At 40.1% G+C, this 17,220-nt stretch overlaps 1 protein-coding gene across 1 annotated transcript; it reads left to right on the plus strand.

Annotated features, from left to right (window-relative positions):
* Positions 1-1,451: 1,451 nt before the first annotated feature.
* Positions 1,452-4,714, plus strand: LOC134299168 (uncharacterized). Its single transcript, XM_062981129.1, has 2 exons — positions 1,452-1,614; positions 2,813-4,714. The coding sequence occupies exons 1-2, from the start codon at positions 1,569-1,571 to the stop codon at positions 3,736-3,738; spliced, it is 972 nt and encodes a 323-aa protein (XP_062837199.1). The 5' UTR covers positions 1,452-1,568; the 3' UTR covers positions 3,739-4,714.
* The last annotated feature ends 12,506 nt before the right edge of the window (positions 4,715-17,220 follow it).

Below are 17,220 nucleotides of genomic sequence, written 5' to 3' on the forward strand. Positions count from 1 at the left end.
CAGTGATTCTCAAAACACCTGTGGGTCCCCAGGTGTTTTGGCCTACAACTACCAGAAATCCCAGCCAGTATACCAGCTGTTAAGATTTCTGGGAGTTGAAGGCCAAAACATCTGGGGACTCACAGGTTGAGAACCACTGCTCTAATGGGAAAGAGCAATGATATTAACCATATTATACTATACTATAGGCGATCAGTCATGGCCAAGTATGGATGTCTTCTTAGAGTAGTCTTGATGGCGGGTCCACAAGTGACTATAGAGTGATTTTGGATCCACACGGTCCATCACAATGTGGGCACAGGTCTCCAGGTAGGTGTTCACAACAAGGGTTTCCTTGACACATCTTCCTCTCAGCACATTTCTCCCTTTTGCCCTTTATTTGTGCCTCCTCAAAATCCATTGCACAATTGGTAAAAGTTGGCCTCCAGTATGGACACCTGAGGACCATGACTTCCCAGTTCTCTGTGTTTATTTTAGTGTTAAAAGTTAGCTTTAAATCCATCGTTAAACCTCTTTTGTTGTCCACTGACATTCCGTTTTCCATTCCTGAGCTGAGAATAGAGTTACTGCTTTGGAAACTTTGATCAGGCATTCAGACAATGTGGCCAGTACAGTGAAGTTGATGGCGGAGGATCATAATTTCAATGCTAGTGGTCTTTGGTTCTTCTACACACCAATATTTGTCAACCTGTCTTCCCAAGAGGTTTGTAGGATTTTTTGGAGGCAACGCTGATGGAATTATTCCATAATGGCTCTGGTCCAATTTACCTGACAGAACATATCTCCCTCTATGAACCATTTCGTAGATTAAGTTCAAAGCGGTAATCTGGATTTTATTTGGCAGTGTAGGAGGAGTCATAGACTAATCTTGGGTCCAGGGGTTTCCTCAGGTCTTTTCTACACTCCCATATAATCCAGATTATCAAAGCAGATAATCCACATTATCTGCTTTGAACTGGATTATATGAGTCTACACTGCCATATTCCAGTTCAAAGTAGATAATCTGGATTTGACAAGCCAATGTAGATGGGGCCTTAGAATCACAAAAGGAGAGTTGATCAGATTAATCCTCCCAGGAATGTTTAGGGTTGCGCTGGGGCTGAGCTTGGCTGAAATTCAGTCAAATTATAAAAATATGTAATAAATTATAGTTATTATTGTTAGAGAAGGAGGGGGTCAATTTTTCTACAACATATGTTTGTGCCTGTTTGGGTAAGGCCAATCTGTACTTAACCCTTTTCCCTGCCTCTTCCTTATAATTCTGCAATGCCAGCAAACCCCCCCCCCCCCCCAAAGAGAACAAGCACAAAATCATAGAGGCAGACCAACCAGTTGGCCAGAAAAGATCACAGGGGAAATCTTGCTATCTAATGATGTCATAAGCATCTCTTGTGATGTATGTAGGAGTTTTCCTTGGCCTTTCTTCTTGGGCTGCTTTCACTTCAAAACCAAAAGGTCTGAAGAGAAGTGTTTGGTGAACAGAATTTGAAGAATTAAATATTTTTATCTGTTCAGCCCACTAAAGGTTTCTCCTTCAGAACCACCCTGTGCCCAAAGCTACCAAAACATGGGTACCAAAACAGCCATTGTGCGGGTTCTCCTCTTTGGCCTTGGTGAGTGAGAATGTTGATTTCCCTCCTCCTTCATTCATCTATGCAGGAGATACACAGCTCATGTCATAGGAATTTTCCCTGAGAAATGAGAGCTGTGTGGATGCTTCAAAACCAGTAAAGAAAAAGATGTCCTCTTCTAGTTATTTACTCCTGCAATACGTAGGCCCCTTCTACACTGCCATATAAAATCCAGATTATCTGCTTTGAACTGGATTATATGGCAGTGTAGAATAATATAATTCAGTTCAAAGTAGATGTGGATTATCTCCTTTGATAACCTGGATTATATGACTGTGTAGAAGGGGCCTAAATAGCAGAGCCTAAACCAGGGCTGCAATTATACAGATGTTTTTGGACTTCAGCTCCCATCATGATTTTGCATTAGCTATGCTGACAAGTCTGATGTGAGCTGGTGTCCAAGAACATGCCCAAGAGCAAGTAAGTGGTGCTTTTCAGTGGCTATTTCTACACTCTGAGGCTGGATCTACATTGCCCTTTACCCCAGGAGCTGATCCCAGATTATCTTTTTATCCCAGATCATCTCGTAGTCTAGACCCATATAATACAGTTCAAAGCAGATAATCTGGAATCATATCCTGGGATATAAGGCTGTGTAGATCCAGCCTGAAACTCTCTAGAGACCAGGATGATCTCCTTTTCTTTCATAGACAGGTGAAAATATTTTTCTGGCATCCAGCATTTATGGACTGCTGAGGAGTCAGCTTCTGAGGATGGTGTAATTGGGATTTTACGAGTGGTGGTGTTTTAACGCATTTTGATATTTAAATTTAAATTGTTTTGCTGATATAAATGTAATACATTAATATTTACATTTATATTATAATATATTCATCTTGCTTTCAATAGTATTATTTTTATATATTGTTAGCCATCCTGAAGCTCCTACACTGCTATATAATCCAGATTATCAATGCAGATAATATACATTATGTGCTTTGAACTGGATTATATGAATCTACACTGCCATATAATTCGGTTCAAAGCAGATAATCTAAATTGTTTATGGCAGTGTATAAGGGGCCTGAGTCACTTTATTGGGAGAAAGGGAGGATAAAATGAAGTAAATACGAGTAAATGAATCACTTTAGACAGCAGTGCTATTTTAGTACACTTTCCAAGATGCCAGTCGCAGTTTATTCTTCCTTTCCCCTCTTTCTTTGTTTTGTAAAACTCTCAGGTTGGCTTCTCACTGTAGAAGCACAAAACCAGGAGGAGCTAATTGCAGAAATCCAAATCACTAAACATCAAGTAGAGCCTGATGGGAGCACATCATCCCCGAAGATTGTTGACAACACCCTCAGTGCTGCTGCTACTGTCTCTTCCTCCTCCACCACCACGTCGTTTCTTCAACACCTAGCTGTGCTCTTTTCAAAAATGGCTACAGAGGTCCATCTTTCTCTTTTCACTGTCCCTCCTGTTTCAACCATCACGGCGGAGACACTTCCAGAGTCTCCTATCCTTATAGCATCTACTGCTCAGCCTTTCACTTCTACCATGACAACAACCACTTCACAGTTATCTGCTAAGATTCATCCTCCTGCACTTACTTCTGAGGTAGTCAGTACTGAAGTTCACACGAGCAATGAGCAAACTGCTGAGCTTCATCCTGCCATGCTTATACCTCCAATGGTTAGTACAGAACTTCATACCAACACTGCTTCTGTAGCCAGCATAACCAATATGGCTTCAGCCCCTACGACCACTGAGGCCAGACCTAAAATACCAGCTTCACCACAACATCTCACTGCCTCTGAAGAAGAGTCAGCTGAGGAGACTTCTCCTGAACGTACTACCAGGGTGTCTGAAGCTATTGTTGCTGAGTCTTCCATTCCCACAACTGTTGCCAAATGCAAAACAGACATTCCCTCCTTCTCTAAATTCTTCCATCAGAAGCCAGGAGATCCTATAGGACTCATTGCTCTGCAGCAACTCCTGGAAAATATGGGAAATTTAATACCTAATCCTGAAATAACTTATAAGCTAAAGGTGAAAATCTCATTTCCTGAAAAGGAGGGGGTGTTGAACCTTGGCAGCCAGCAGAAAAGATCAAAGCGCTCACTGAGGGTGAAGAGTAGGCTTCAAAAACTATGGTCTCTATTGTAGATAAACAAATAATTGATTTGGCAATTGGCAGATGAAAACTGAACATCAATGTTATTTTTTTCTGCACTCTGTTATCTTGCTTTTCTATTTTTCTTTGGTTGTTTTTCTCTCTGTTCATAGATATTTTCTTCATAGATATTTTCTTCTTCTTTTAATGTATTAGAAAATCTGTAATAAAATATTTTTAAAAAATTTCTGGAATCACCCATAGATGTATCAGGATGCATTTAAACTGTAGAATTAGAGCAGTTTGATGGCACTTTAGCTGCCATGGTTCAATGCTATGGAATCCTGGGAGCTGTAGTTTAACAAAGTCTTCAGTCTTCTCTGTCAGAGTGCTGGTACCTTAGCAAACATCAGGCATCCCAAAGGCACTTTGTTTAAAGCAAGTGTGAATGTTGCAACGAGCAAGCTCGAACAAAATAGACAAGGGTTCTTTACCCCACCCTGGACAATCCACAGATACACTCCACTTGCCTCACTTCCAATAGACCTCTGAAGATGCCAGCCACAGATGCAGGCGAAATGTTAGGAGAGAATGCTACTGAAACATGGCCATACAGCCTGAAAACTCACAGCAGCTTAGTGATTCCAGATGTGAAAGCCTTCAACAACACAAGAAAACAGTTGCAGACCCTCTAGCTATTTAGCTCAGCCTGGTGCATTTTGATTCAGAACAATGTCCTACCATTCTTAGTGAGACGTATTTCTAGGGCTTTTGCCAAGGAACTGCAGATGTATGGTTTAGCATTTACTGGCATACCTCAGTTAACAGCAAAGCTACATGTTATGCAGTCTTTTTAAGTCCACTCAACCCCCTTTTCTGGAGAAAAGTTTGTCATTTTTCTAGGAGTCCATTCGGTGGTTTTCTTTCCTTCTTCTTTTGACAGCATCAGTTTTGGGATGAAGGTGAAAGAGAACTAAAGACACATGGCCTTCCATTTTTGGGTTACAATAATATGTCTGTAATAAAGAATGCTAGAAACAAAGTAGCCAGTGTCTCCAATGTCGCTTATTGAGCATGCATGAGCAACAAGTATCCTTTGGGAGAGATAAAGTGGTATATAAATAATAATACAGTAGAGTCTCACTTATCCAACACTCGCTTATCCAATGTTCTGGATTATCCAACACATTTTTGTAGTCAATGTTTTCAATATATTGTGATATTTTGGTGCTAAATTCGTAAATACAGTAATTACTACATAGCATTACTGTGTATTGAACTACTTTTTCTGTCAAATTTGTTGTATAACATGATGTTTTGGTGCTTAATTTGTAAAATCATAACCTAATTTGATGTTTAATAGGCTTTTCCCTAATCCCTTCTTATTATCCAACATATTCGCTTATCCAACGTTCTGCCGGCCCGTTTATGTTGGATAAGTGAGACTCTACTGTAATAACAATAACAATAATAATAATAAAAGAGAAAAAGGAGAGGTAAGCCTGCCTCACTAATCAATTACTCTGCAATGCTAGTAATAAAGCTTAATGGTGCAATTCCAGAAAATGTTGGCCATTTCTGCTACCTAGGCAGCCACCTCTCTACAAAAGTGAAGTAGATGGATATTTATGGGTGATTGGAATGGGGTTATTTCTCCATCAATAGATGGAAAATCAGATAAATAACCTGTCACAGCTGAACAAGGTAAACTCCACAAAACCTTTTTTAAATTTTATGGATCATATGAGATTAACAGATGCCTGGAGATTAAAATATGGCAGTGCCACAGACCACACATTTTACTCAGACAGAAATAAATAATTTTTGAGGACTGATCTTTGTTGGTATCAAAATCCCTATAAACACAAGTATCACATTTTAAGTTTTATCTAAGAAATTCGCATTTCATAGAATCATAGAATCATAGAGTTGGAAGAGACCTCATGAGCCATCCAGTCTAACCCCCTGCCAAGAAGCAGGAAATCGCATTCAAAGCATCCCCATTTCATAACCCTATAGTGTTAAGAATGAGAAAGAAAAATTCTATCTTAAGTGGCTTCTAATGATCGGTGATGGCAGCAAGAAACTGTGAGATTAAGAAGGGAATCTTGTTTTCCTCGTGGAGAGGCTTCCTCATTAAACTCAAAACAAAAAGACAGAACATTTTGGAAGAGTTTAAATGCTATTGGCTATCAGAGTATTTATCTACCTCTTCCCGTTAAAGGGTAAAGAGAAAAGCAAAAGATTTGTAACAGAAGTAAAAGATTGGATAAATGAAGCTAAACCAAGACGCAGGGAAAACTAGTGCCTCCATATTGAGAACAAAAGAGACAAATACTGACCTTGATCGGTCTTTGGACTTCATCACATTAAGGCAATGAAATGGGTGAAAATGTTTTGCTCAGTAGAGCTCAGTAGAGCTTCATTTTCTTATGAATCAGATGAATTCCTTATCTTCACCACACTTCCATGCAACTCAGTATGTTCTTCGCATTCGTGTAAATTTCTCATCACATTACTGATCTGAAGCCCCACCCACCATCCCTCCCCCCGCATTATTTGTTGAAAGAAATCCTCCTCTCTTTGAAATCTCAGCCTCACTCTGTATTAAGAAAACTCTGCAACTTAGCTGTATGTGCTCCGGGAACAAAGTATTATACTCTGTATTAACCTCCCTCATTCTGCCTTCATGCATGGAAGGCACAATCAAAGCACCCCCAACAGGTGGCCACCCAGCCTTAATAATATTAATATTAATAATAATAGAGTTGGAAGGGACTGCATAGGCCATCTAGTCCAAGCTCCTTCTGCCTTCATACAGCAAAAACACAATCAAAGCACCTCAGTAGGTGCCAACCAATAATAATAATAATAATAATAATAATAATAATAATAATAATCATGATGATGATGATGATGTTGGAAGAGATTGCATGGGCCATTTAGTCCAACCCCTTCTGCCTTCATGTAGCAAAAGCACAATCAAAGCACCCCCAACAGATGGCCACCCAGCCTCAATAATAAACTCACAGCAATCCAATAAGTGTCCTCTTCTTGCCCCTCGCCTCCCTCTTCTTGCCAGGATGAAGTCAAGGAGTAGCCGCCATCGCCTGCCACTCTCGCATGCACCTTGCCAGCTTCTTCTTCCCCCTGTGGACCTGCCTCTCACTTCATGCCTTCTCGTGCAGTGAGAGGCATGAGAGTGGTAGGCCAAGGTTGCCAAGGTGCCACTGGTGCTGACACCCCTCTTCCTCTTCGGCCAGTAGGCCTCAGTGGAGAAGGAGGTGCTGGCAGCGCCACTGCTCCTCCTCCTTCATGGCCAGCTGGCCTAGGAGGAAATGATCCTAATGGTGGGGGCAGCAGAGACTCTCCTGGGGGTTCTGCTGCTCCCAGCACTCGTCCTTGTTGTCCTCTTCCTCCATAGCCAGCTGGCCTAGGAAAAAGAGGAGGAGAAGCAACGATTACAGGGCACTCATCCTCTTCCTCCATGGCCAGCTGGACAAGGAGGAGGAGAAGAGGCCAGCTTCTCCTTGGAGCCTTGCCTCCAGGCTCTGCTGCCAGCTTGACCCCAGTATAAGCTGTGGGAGGCTTTTTCAGCCTAAATAAAGAGCTGAAAAAACTCGGCTTATATTCGAGTATATATGGCATATCAGAAAGAATTGCGAACCATGGCAGAGAAGCAAGATACCTACCAGAAGTTGGTCCAGGATCAATTATCGAATATGCAGAAATAAATAACGGAAGAGATTGGCTCTATGAAAAAAGAACTAAGCACCTTCCAAAATGACATCAAAGAAGTTAAACAAGATAAACAAAAACTAGAAGAAAATCCAAGAGAAGCTACAATCTAAGATGGAAAGCCTGGAATTAGAGAACACTAAATTAGAGAACAAGCAAGAAAAAATGGAAGAAGATAATATGAAATTTCAATTAAGATTTAGGAATGTTCATGAAAAGGCCAAAGAAAATATAAGGGACATAATCTTACAATTGGTGGCACAACTTCTGCAGTGCCCAATGGAAGAAATTGATAAGGATGTTGGCAGAATTCACAGGATTTCAACCAATTTTGCAAAAAGAAATAATGTTGCAAGGGATGTTGTAATACACTTTTCAAGAAAGTGAATAAGAGATGAAATTCTTAGACAAAACAGTTTAAACCCAATATATTACAAAGAGAAAAGGATTGCAATTCTGAACGAACTCTCCAGTGCAACACTAACTAAAAGAAGAAAATATATGTTTTTAACAGAGGAATTGAAAAAGCTCAAAATAAGATTTCATTTGGAACGATCAGAGGGCATTATGATGTCCTACAAAGATCAAATATACTAGCTGACATTGGAGGAAAAGGCAAAACACTTTTACAAGAAACTGAAAAAAGATAGGGAAGGTGGAAAACCGACAGACCAAAGAGGAACTAAACCTATAAGATGCTACTCAAATAATGTGAATGGTCTAAACCGTCTAAACATCAGGAGATAATACTTCTGGAACATGGCCATACAGCCCGGAAAACATAAACAACCCTGGTCTAAACTTGCCAAACAAACAGAAAAAAACCGCTTTAACCGAAATAGGAAAGGAAAATATGATATAGTGGCCCTACAAAAAACCCATATCTCACACAAACAGGTAGCCCATCTGACCCCCCCCCCCCCCGCAAAAAAAAGGTAAATAATTCTATTCTTCATCAAGTAAGAAAAAAGAGGGGTGGTAATTTTCGCAAATAAAGAAATTCAAGTCAATATATCATTTAAGGACTCAGACAGGAAAATGGTTGAAATAACTATAATGGTAGGAAATAAAAAAATCTTAATCTTAGAGTTATCAGGAATGCAACTGTCAAATAAATATTAAATATTTAGGCCTCATAGGTGCGGCTGGTGGGGATGAGAGACAGGGCCTTTTCAGTAGTGGCTCCCTGCCTATGGAAAGCCCTCCCAAATGAAGTCAGGTAGACTCCCTCCCTCCTATCTTTCTGCAGAAAAGTTAAGACCTGGTTATGGGACTAGGCCTTCGAACAATAACAGCAGCATCAATTACTACTATGCGCTTTAGAACTCAATGACAGACCCAGTTTTTTAGACTCGAAACACGCCAATTGTATATTTATATGTGTATTTTTATGATTGTCTAATGTATTTAATTTTTTATTGATTGAAATGTATTGTATTATTTTTATATATGTGCTTTTATTGTAAGCCGACCTGAGTCTTCTATTGGGTGAGAAGGGCAGGATACAAGTACTGTAATAAAATAAGGAAAGAAAGAAAGACTTGTGACGATTAAAATGAATGTCCTACCAAATTATTTCAGAATCTCCTGATCATTAGAAACATGAAGATTTTTAAAGAATGGAACAGAGATCTATCAAAATTCATTCAGCAGGGAAAGAAACCCAGAATTAAATTTGTCAATCTGATAAAGGAGAAAAAGAGAAGGGGTCTGGGTTTATCTGACCTAAAACTATACTATGAGGCCTGTGGCCTGATCGGGATAAGAGACTGGACTACATTAAAAAGAGAAAAAATCTTAACATTGGAAGGATTCGATCTAAGAATTGGCTGGTACTCCTACCTCTGGTATGGGAAAACTAAAATCGAGAAAAATTTTGGAAACCATTTCATAAGATCGCCTTTAATTTGGGAAAGATACAAACGATTCTACTCGAAAAAACCGCTATGGCTCTTGCCTGTAGAAGCAGGCCAAAGAAGGCTTTTAGGATAGACAAGATGGCCAATGTACAGAGAAATATTGAAAAAACAGAACAGTTCTGTAAAATGGGCAGCAAATATAGGCTGCTCAATAAAACTTGACAAATGGGAACGAATGTGGCATCAGAATTTAAAATTCACCTACACAATGGATTTTAAATAGAATTTGTATAAAAATTTCTATAGATGGTATATGACAAATTAATTAGGATCTTTCTACAAAAATATGCAGAATAAGTGCTGGAATACAAAAAGGCACAGTACTTACAATCATTGGAAGCATCAGTGAAAATCCCATTCAAAACTACGTCTCCCTCACTTGGACTGCCTCTTCAGCATTGAGGAATCTGGAAAAACAATCTGTTGGCATTATGAGAAAAATATTAAATAGAAATTTATGAATGAATGCCGGGGAATGAGGTGGACTCTGGTCGGGAGAATGGGAGGTGGACTCTGGGCAGGAGAATGGGCTTGGCTAATCTCGGATTATATCAAGAAGATTGGGGCGGGGGGGGGGGGGTGTAGCCATTTCCTTCTAGACTGACTTCCCCAAGGAAATTCATTTAGTAAAGAGTGTTGGAAATAAACCCCACACTGTCCAAGTTTGCAGTCCTCAATGAGGAACAGTTAGTTAGCTTTAGAATCCCTTCCCCCCGTTTCCTGAATGACAGTTGGAATGTATCTTTTTGTTCTCTCTGACTCTCTTTCTTCTCTCATTCTGATTGGTTATGTAGAATGGATACTTTGCAGGTGCATGCCTTTGGTTCAGTCTTCTGCTTTTTACATCTTAGTATTGAGACCTCTCTCTGCTTGTGTGTGTCAGTAGAGATGAAGTGCTTGGAGATTTTCCCTTCTCTTTTAAACTCAAGAAGAGATGGAGTTAGAATAGATCTAACTCTGTATTTATTGGTTTGTTCTTCAAATTCAGAGCTTGGTAAAATGACTCTGTGAATGACAGCTTTCATAATGGTCATGGTGGTTGTTAGATTTCCAGGAATTGTAGTTTAAAAAATAATTCCTGAGATTTTTCAAAGATGCCTAAGCAGTGGTTGAAATTCACTTTTTGGGGATCTAGGGGAAAAGGAATGAACCTGGAGCTGAGGAACCTTCCAGAGACCTCAGAAAAAGCCATTATCATTACTGATTCTTCAAAATAATTTTGCGCACTTGTCTCGATTCTAAATTCTCATGTACAGACCACAGTTAAAAGTTCCTTGTTTTCCAAAGCTTTTGGAGTTTTAGTTTAATATCGTTTTGTAATCTTGTATATTTGGGTGACCTACATTTGTCACTTTGCTTGGTACTGGTGTTTTATTTAATCTGGATAATTTGTTTTATAATTGTATAGTTTTATATTTTATTATTCCTTTCCTCTTTGTGTGTGTGTGTGTGTGTGTGTGTGTGTATTTATTTAATATACAACTGAAGGTAAAGGTTTTCCCCTGACATTAAGTCTAGTTGAGTCCGTGCTCATTTCTATTTCTAAGATGGAAGAGCCGGTGTTCATAGACACCTCCAAGGTCATGTGGCTGACATGACTGCATGGAGCGCCATTACCTTCCCACTGGAGTGGTACCTATTGATCTACTCACATTTGCAAGTTTTCAAAGCGCTAGGTTGGGAGAGGCTGGGGTTAACAGCGGGAGCTCACCCCGCATCCTGGATTCCAACTGCAGACCTTTCGATCAGCAAGTTCAACAGCTCAGCAATTTAACCCACTGCACCACTAGGGGCATATATATACATGTACAGTAGAGTCTCACTTATCCAAGCTAAACAGGCCGGCAGAAGCTTGGATAAGCGAATATCTTGGATAATAAGGAAGGATTAAGGAAAAGCCTATTAAACATCAAATTAGGTTATGATTTTACAAATTAAGCACCAAAACATCATGTTATACAACAAATTTGACAGAAAAAGTAGTTCAATACGCAGTAATGTTATGTTGTAATTACTGTATTTATGAATTTAGCACCAAAATATCACGATGTATTGAAAACATTGACTACAAAAATGGCTTGGATAATCCAGAAGATTGGATAAGTGAGACTCTATTGTATGTATATTTTACTTGATAGTCTCTTGCCTACACCAGGTTTAAAGAAACCAATAGTTGTACCCAGGCAGGAATGTTTGGGCACTGACGTCTTCTTCAATGGCAAATATTGCCATATTGAGCAACTGAAAGGGGAAAGGAAGGAGCCTGAGGCTGTTAGGAATTGTGGGAGTTGAAGTCCAAAATACCTGGAGGGCTGAAGTTTGCTCATGCCTAATATTTTATTTATTTACAGGATTTATATTCTGCCCTTCTCACCCTGAAGGGGACTCAGGGCGGATCACATTATATACATATAAGACAAACATTCAATGTCCATATACACATAGAACTGAGACAGAGACAGACACAGAGGCAATTTAACCTTCTCCTGAGGGTTATAATATAACCCTAATATAGCGCCATAGCTTTTGTAGGAACTATGTCAGAGATCTCTATATATACACACATAATTAAATTGAAAGTTTCACAAATGTGAAAAGTGCAAGACACTAAACAAATTGAAATATAAATTGCAATCAAAATGATCCATGTTTGGAAGAATGTCGGAATCAGGCTGCAGGTTTTAAAAGGTGGAATTTAAAAGGGAAGGAAACAAAATGTCTGAGGGAAGAAACTCTCTGCCAGAGGCCTAGCAGTGATTGTGGCTCAAGTTGCTCAGCCTGTCCTGAGGCCCAAATTGCAGCTACAAGGCCAAGCCCCCAAGGACCACTTTGAGTTCCTATACTGGGAAAAAAGATGGGATTAAAAATGAAATAAATAAGTAAGCAAAGTGGACAAAGGAGACAAAGTAGAGGGAGGAGGGGCCTACCGCGCCGGTTTGCTCGGGCTCCTGGCAGTGGGGCCATGTAGGCCATGCCCAGCCCAAGAGAGCGGCCACAAAGGATTTGAGACAGAAATACAGTTCAAGAATTAATTGCCAATGACTAACTTAAACAAATCCATTCAGATATGTAAATTAACACTTAAGCTCAACAAGAAAAGGGTTAGCAAGGGGAAGTTAAGAGGTATGCATGCAAGCTCTTACCACGTCTCCCCACAAGGCCAGTCCTCCAAAAGGCTCTCAGGAAGTTTCTAAATTGGAGGAAAGTCAGGGCAAAACAAACAAAACAAAACAACAAACAATAGTGAAAAATATAACTATGTTATTGCTGTGTTCATGCCCATATCACGTCTGCTTATTAACTTCATGGGTGGCCATTAAATCTAACCTCTCGCCATGGATGCAAGCAAAGCCATCTTCCTCTCTCCCCCATCGCAGCATAAGGTGAGGGACTTCAAAAATGTTGAAAAATATAAACTATAGACTGAGAACATGCAATTACAGAGGATTCAGGGGCTGCTTTTTGACTTTACAAGTTCTGTATTTTTCTTGAAATTGGAACATTTCTGTTTCTATGAAAATTGTTTTTCTTGAGTAGAGGAACAGGGCACATGCACTGGAGGGAGGGCTTGCTTCACCCAAATATTATACACTATTATCTGTTTTTCTTTTAAATTGTATATGGACCCCCTTCGGGTCATACAAAAGCCTCCCTTGAACCACATTTACATGCGACATGCTGACTGCACAGTTCCTATCCTTATTAAGCATCTTGTATCGTTGATTTTGGATGTGTTTTAAGCTGATTTTCTGTTATTTGTACATCAATGGTTTGATTATATGATTTAGCCAGGAATGCACAAGCATCTCCCTCCTTTTATGCAGGGAGATTCTCCCCTTCTTTGCAGAAGGGACCACTTATGTGTAAGAATGATATTGATAAAGGTAAAGGTAAAGATTTTGCCCTGACATTAAGTCTTGTTGTGTCCGACTCTGGGGGTTGGTGCTCATCTTCATTTCTAAGCTGAAGAGCCGGCGTTGTCCGTAGACACCTCCTAGGTCATGTGGCTGGCATGACTGCATGGAGCGCCATTAGCTTCCCGCCGGAGCGGTACCTATTGATCTACTCGCATTTGCTAGGTTTGCAGAAGCTGGGGCTAACAGCAGGAGCTCACCTCACTCCTCAGATTCGAACTGCCGACCTTTCGGTCAGCAAGTTCAGCAGCTCAGTAGTTTAACACACTGATTAATATTGTGATATTGATAATAAACTTTATTTCTATCCTGCCAACTTTATTTCTATCTATCCTCCCTATCTCCCAAAAGGGACTCAGGTGAAATCATCTGAACAGGGGCACAGACAGCAAAACAAACTGCACAGGGGTGTTAGCCATTCCCTTTGCTATTCAAAGCATATATATATATATATATATATATATATATATATATATATAGTAAAAGTTCGCTTATCCAACCTTTGCTTATCCAACACAGTCTGCCTTTTAGTGGTCGACATTTTTGTAGTCAATGTTTTCAATATATTCCTATGTTTTGGTGCTAAATTCATTTTTTCTGTCAATTTGTTGTAAAACATGATGCTTTGGTGCATAATTTGTAAAATCATAATGTAATTTGATGTTTAATAGGCTTTTCATTAATCCCTTCATATTATCCAACATTTTCGCTTATCCAACATTCTGCCGGCCCGTTTGTGTTGGATAAGCAAGACTCTACTGTATATGTGTGTTGTGTGTGCGAGAGAGAGTAACACTTAAAATAATCACCTGTTCTATATACAGCTGGCATGGGCAAACTTCAGCCCTCCAGGTGTTTTGGACTTCAACTCCCACAATTTTTGTACAACAAAAATCGGCAGACATTCATAGCCAAAAGGAGGCTGGCATGGGCAAACTTCAGCCCTCCAGGTGTTTTGGACTTCAACTCCCACAATTTTTGTACAACAAAAATCGGCAGACATTCATAGCCAAAAGGAGCATCACATGATAAAACACTTCAAATAATAAACCATCAAATACACGACATCAGGATATACTTAAAAAACAACTCAAACTGATGTGAAAAAAATTAAATCTATCTATCTATCTATCTATCTATCTATCTATCTATCTATCTATCTATCTATCTATCTAAGAGTGATGGAATCCTGGCTCCGAGCAAAACAACAAAACTAAACACCCCCCAACCTCAAAATTTCACAACACAATCCATCATCCACGCCTCGAGGTTGAAACCACAAAATATCACGTCACGAACCTCCACAGGGCCTAAAAAACCCCCCAAAACCGGAATATATCATGTGTGCCTGCGCCAAAATGGGCCCCGCGTGAGGACAGAACAGCCCCCAATCCCCCCCTCAACCAGCGACCCTCAACGACAAGGTTTCAACTCTCCCAGACGCCTCTCCTGCTTCTCCTCCTCTTCTCTCCTCTCCTCACTGCTTTGGAGGACTTCGAGGGAGGGAAGGGAACTTTTGAGGACCACACCTTTCCTCCCTCTCCTCCCACCGCCCCTCACCTTCCCTTCGCTGCTTTGGGGGACCGCAGCATTCCTCCCTCCCCCCCAGCCCCCACCTTGCCTTCGCCACTTTTGCAGCCTGCGACTTTCCTCCCCCCCCCCCCTCATCTTCCCTTCTCCACTTTGGGTGGCACGGCTTTCTTCCTCCCCCCTCCCACTGACCGAACCTTGCCTTCACCACTTTTGGGGACCGCGGCTTTCCTCCCCCCCCCCCCCACCTCCCCTTGTCTTCCCTTCACTGCTTTTGGGGGCCCCAGCTTTCCTACCTCTGGTTATAAACAGATAACATAACAATAATATAAGAATATACATATAATATGTAATAATTACTCTGATCAAATAAGAATACAGAACAATATAATCTCTAAAATCGGGACACTAAATAACACTCAGAAGACAAGGGAATTCCAGACAGGAAAATATCAAGCCCACCTGACACCTCCCAACAAAGAATTCCCTCAGCCAGGAAGCAGTCAGGCTTGGGAGCGGCAAGCCCATTCAATACTAATCAAGTTAACTAATACCAACATTCATACCTCCTCCACTGAGACTATTCACTGCTCTTCAACCTGCCCAACCAAGATTTCCCCTACATGGAACACCCTCAGGTACAATATCATCTCTACAATAACACTCAGAAGACAAGGGAAGCTATTCAGTGCAATTCCAATGGGCCACAACAACGCGTGGCAGGGCACAGCTAGTATATCATATAAAGTGGCTGTAGTTGTGTGCTGGGAATGCAACAACTGCAACTGAGAATTGCCATCATAGTTTTAAAGATGAATTCATAATCTTTTGTGCTTGAATTGTTGGATTACACAATTTGGCTAGGAATGCATATGACTCTTTTCTGGAAGAGAAAATATTCCTCATTGTTGTGCCACCGGTTTCATGTATACGTTGAATGGCATGGGGGACACAATAGAGCCTTGAAGCACCCCACAGGCCAATGGCTATGGAGTAGAATAGGCCTACCCAAGCACCACCTTAGGGGATCCCTCCTCCAGAAAGGAAGGGGGCTGCTATATTTTCCAGGATGTTTTATCCAACAGCGTTGCTTTGGTTAGTGCTGTTGAAAGCTGCTGTAAGGTCCAATAGAACCAATTAGGACATACTCCTCTCTAGTTCCCAATGTAGATTACTCACTAAGGTGACCAAAGCTGCCTCGTTGCCAGGCCCCATTCATTGGGGCACTTCTGGAGTTAAGAGGCAACCACACAATCAATTCCCATGTCCAAGAATGAAATATATGCTGATAGATATTCAATACAAAGAGGTCCAGGGAATATGTTTCCGAAAAAAGATGTTTTCAACAAAGGCCCTACAACAGCCTCCTTTAGACATGTTGGAACCCTGCCTTCTTGGAAGGAGACACTGACTACTCCCTTGAGCCATTCAGACCATTCTTCTTTGATCTTTTTAATGAACCAAGAAAAGCAAGGATCTAGTGGGCATGTGCTAGCTCTCACTACTCCAAGGATCCTGTCCTGTAAAAGGTTTATATGTTTAGCATTGACATTATTATTTTTTCTTTGCTTCTGTTTAGAGCAGTGGTTCTCAACCTTAATGCCACGACCCCTTAATACAGTTCCCCATGTTGTGGTGACCCACAACCATAAAATTATTTTAGTTGCTACTTCATAACTAATTTTGTAATTGTTATGAATCGTAATGTAAATACCTAATATTTATATTATGATACACCCAAATTTGAATACTAGTGGGACTGGAGATTGATTTTGTCATTTGGGACTTGTGGTTGCTGGGATTTATAGTTAACCGACAATCTAAGAGCATTCTGAACTCTGCATTCTGAACTTTTCCCCGTTATACGTCAACATTATACCTTCATATCTTTCCCAGCAGAATCGAATTTGCAGTCTTTTTAGTTCATCCGTAAGGAAGAAGTACTTCCTACGTCTATTGAGGGTTTTCAAGGGAAATTCTTTAAGAATTATGATTTTCTTTTCTTTGTATATAACTGGATTTGTCCTGTTATATCGCAAAATTTCATCTCTGGCCACTTTATTTTTTTGCCGTAATTAGTGTGGATATGATATGCCTTGTCTATTTGATCGTTTACCTCTTGCTCTAAGCAAAGCAGGATCTATGCTATCAATTGTGATATAATCACTTTAATATTCTCCTTGGGCTCTTCTAGAATATTACAAAATCTTAATTGATATTGTAGTTTATTTTGTTCAATCTTCTCTTGCATTTTCTCCAATTTGATATTTTTTGCTTCAAATGATTCCACTTTTCTTTCTGGTCTATTTTGTATTTTCTCTCCCTTTTTATTTTAAGTCTTTAGTTCTTGAATGTCATTTGTATTTTTAGATACTTCATTTTTTATAGAGCCTATTTCCTCCTTCAATTCCTTCTTAAGTTCAGCCATCTCTTC

The sequence above is a fragment of the Anolis carolinensis genome, chromosome 5, assembly GCF_035594765.1.
Source record: "Anolis carolinensis isolate JA03-04 chromosome 5, rAnoCar3.1.pri, whole genome shotgun sequence".
NCBI lineage: Eukaryota > Metazoa > Chordata > Lepidosauria > Squamata > Dactyloidae > Anolis > Anolis carolinensis.

Bases quoted from the DNA above. Each gene is read 5' to 3' on its own strand.
- LOC134299168 (XM_062981129.1), top strand. From the start codon at position 1,569: ATGGGTACCAAAACAGCCATTGTGCGGGTTCTCCTCTTTGGCCTTG. The intron at 1,615-2,812 runs GTGAGTGAGAAT...TAAAACTCTCAG, and splicing joins GGTTCTCCTCTTTGGCCTTG to GTTGGCTTCTCACTGTAGAA.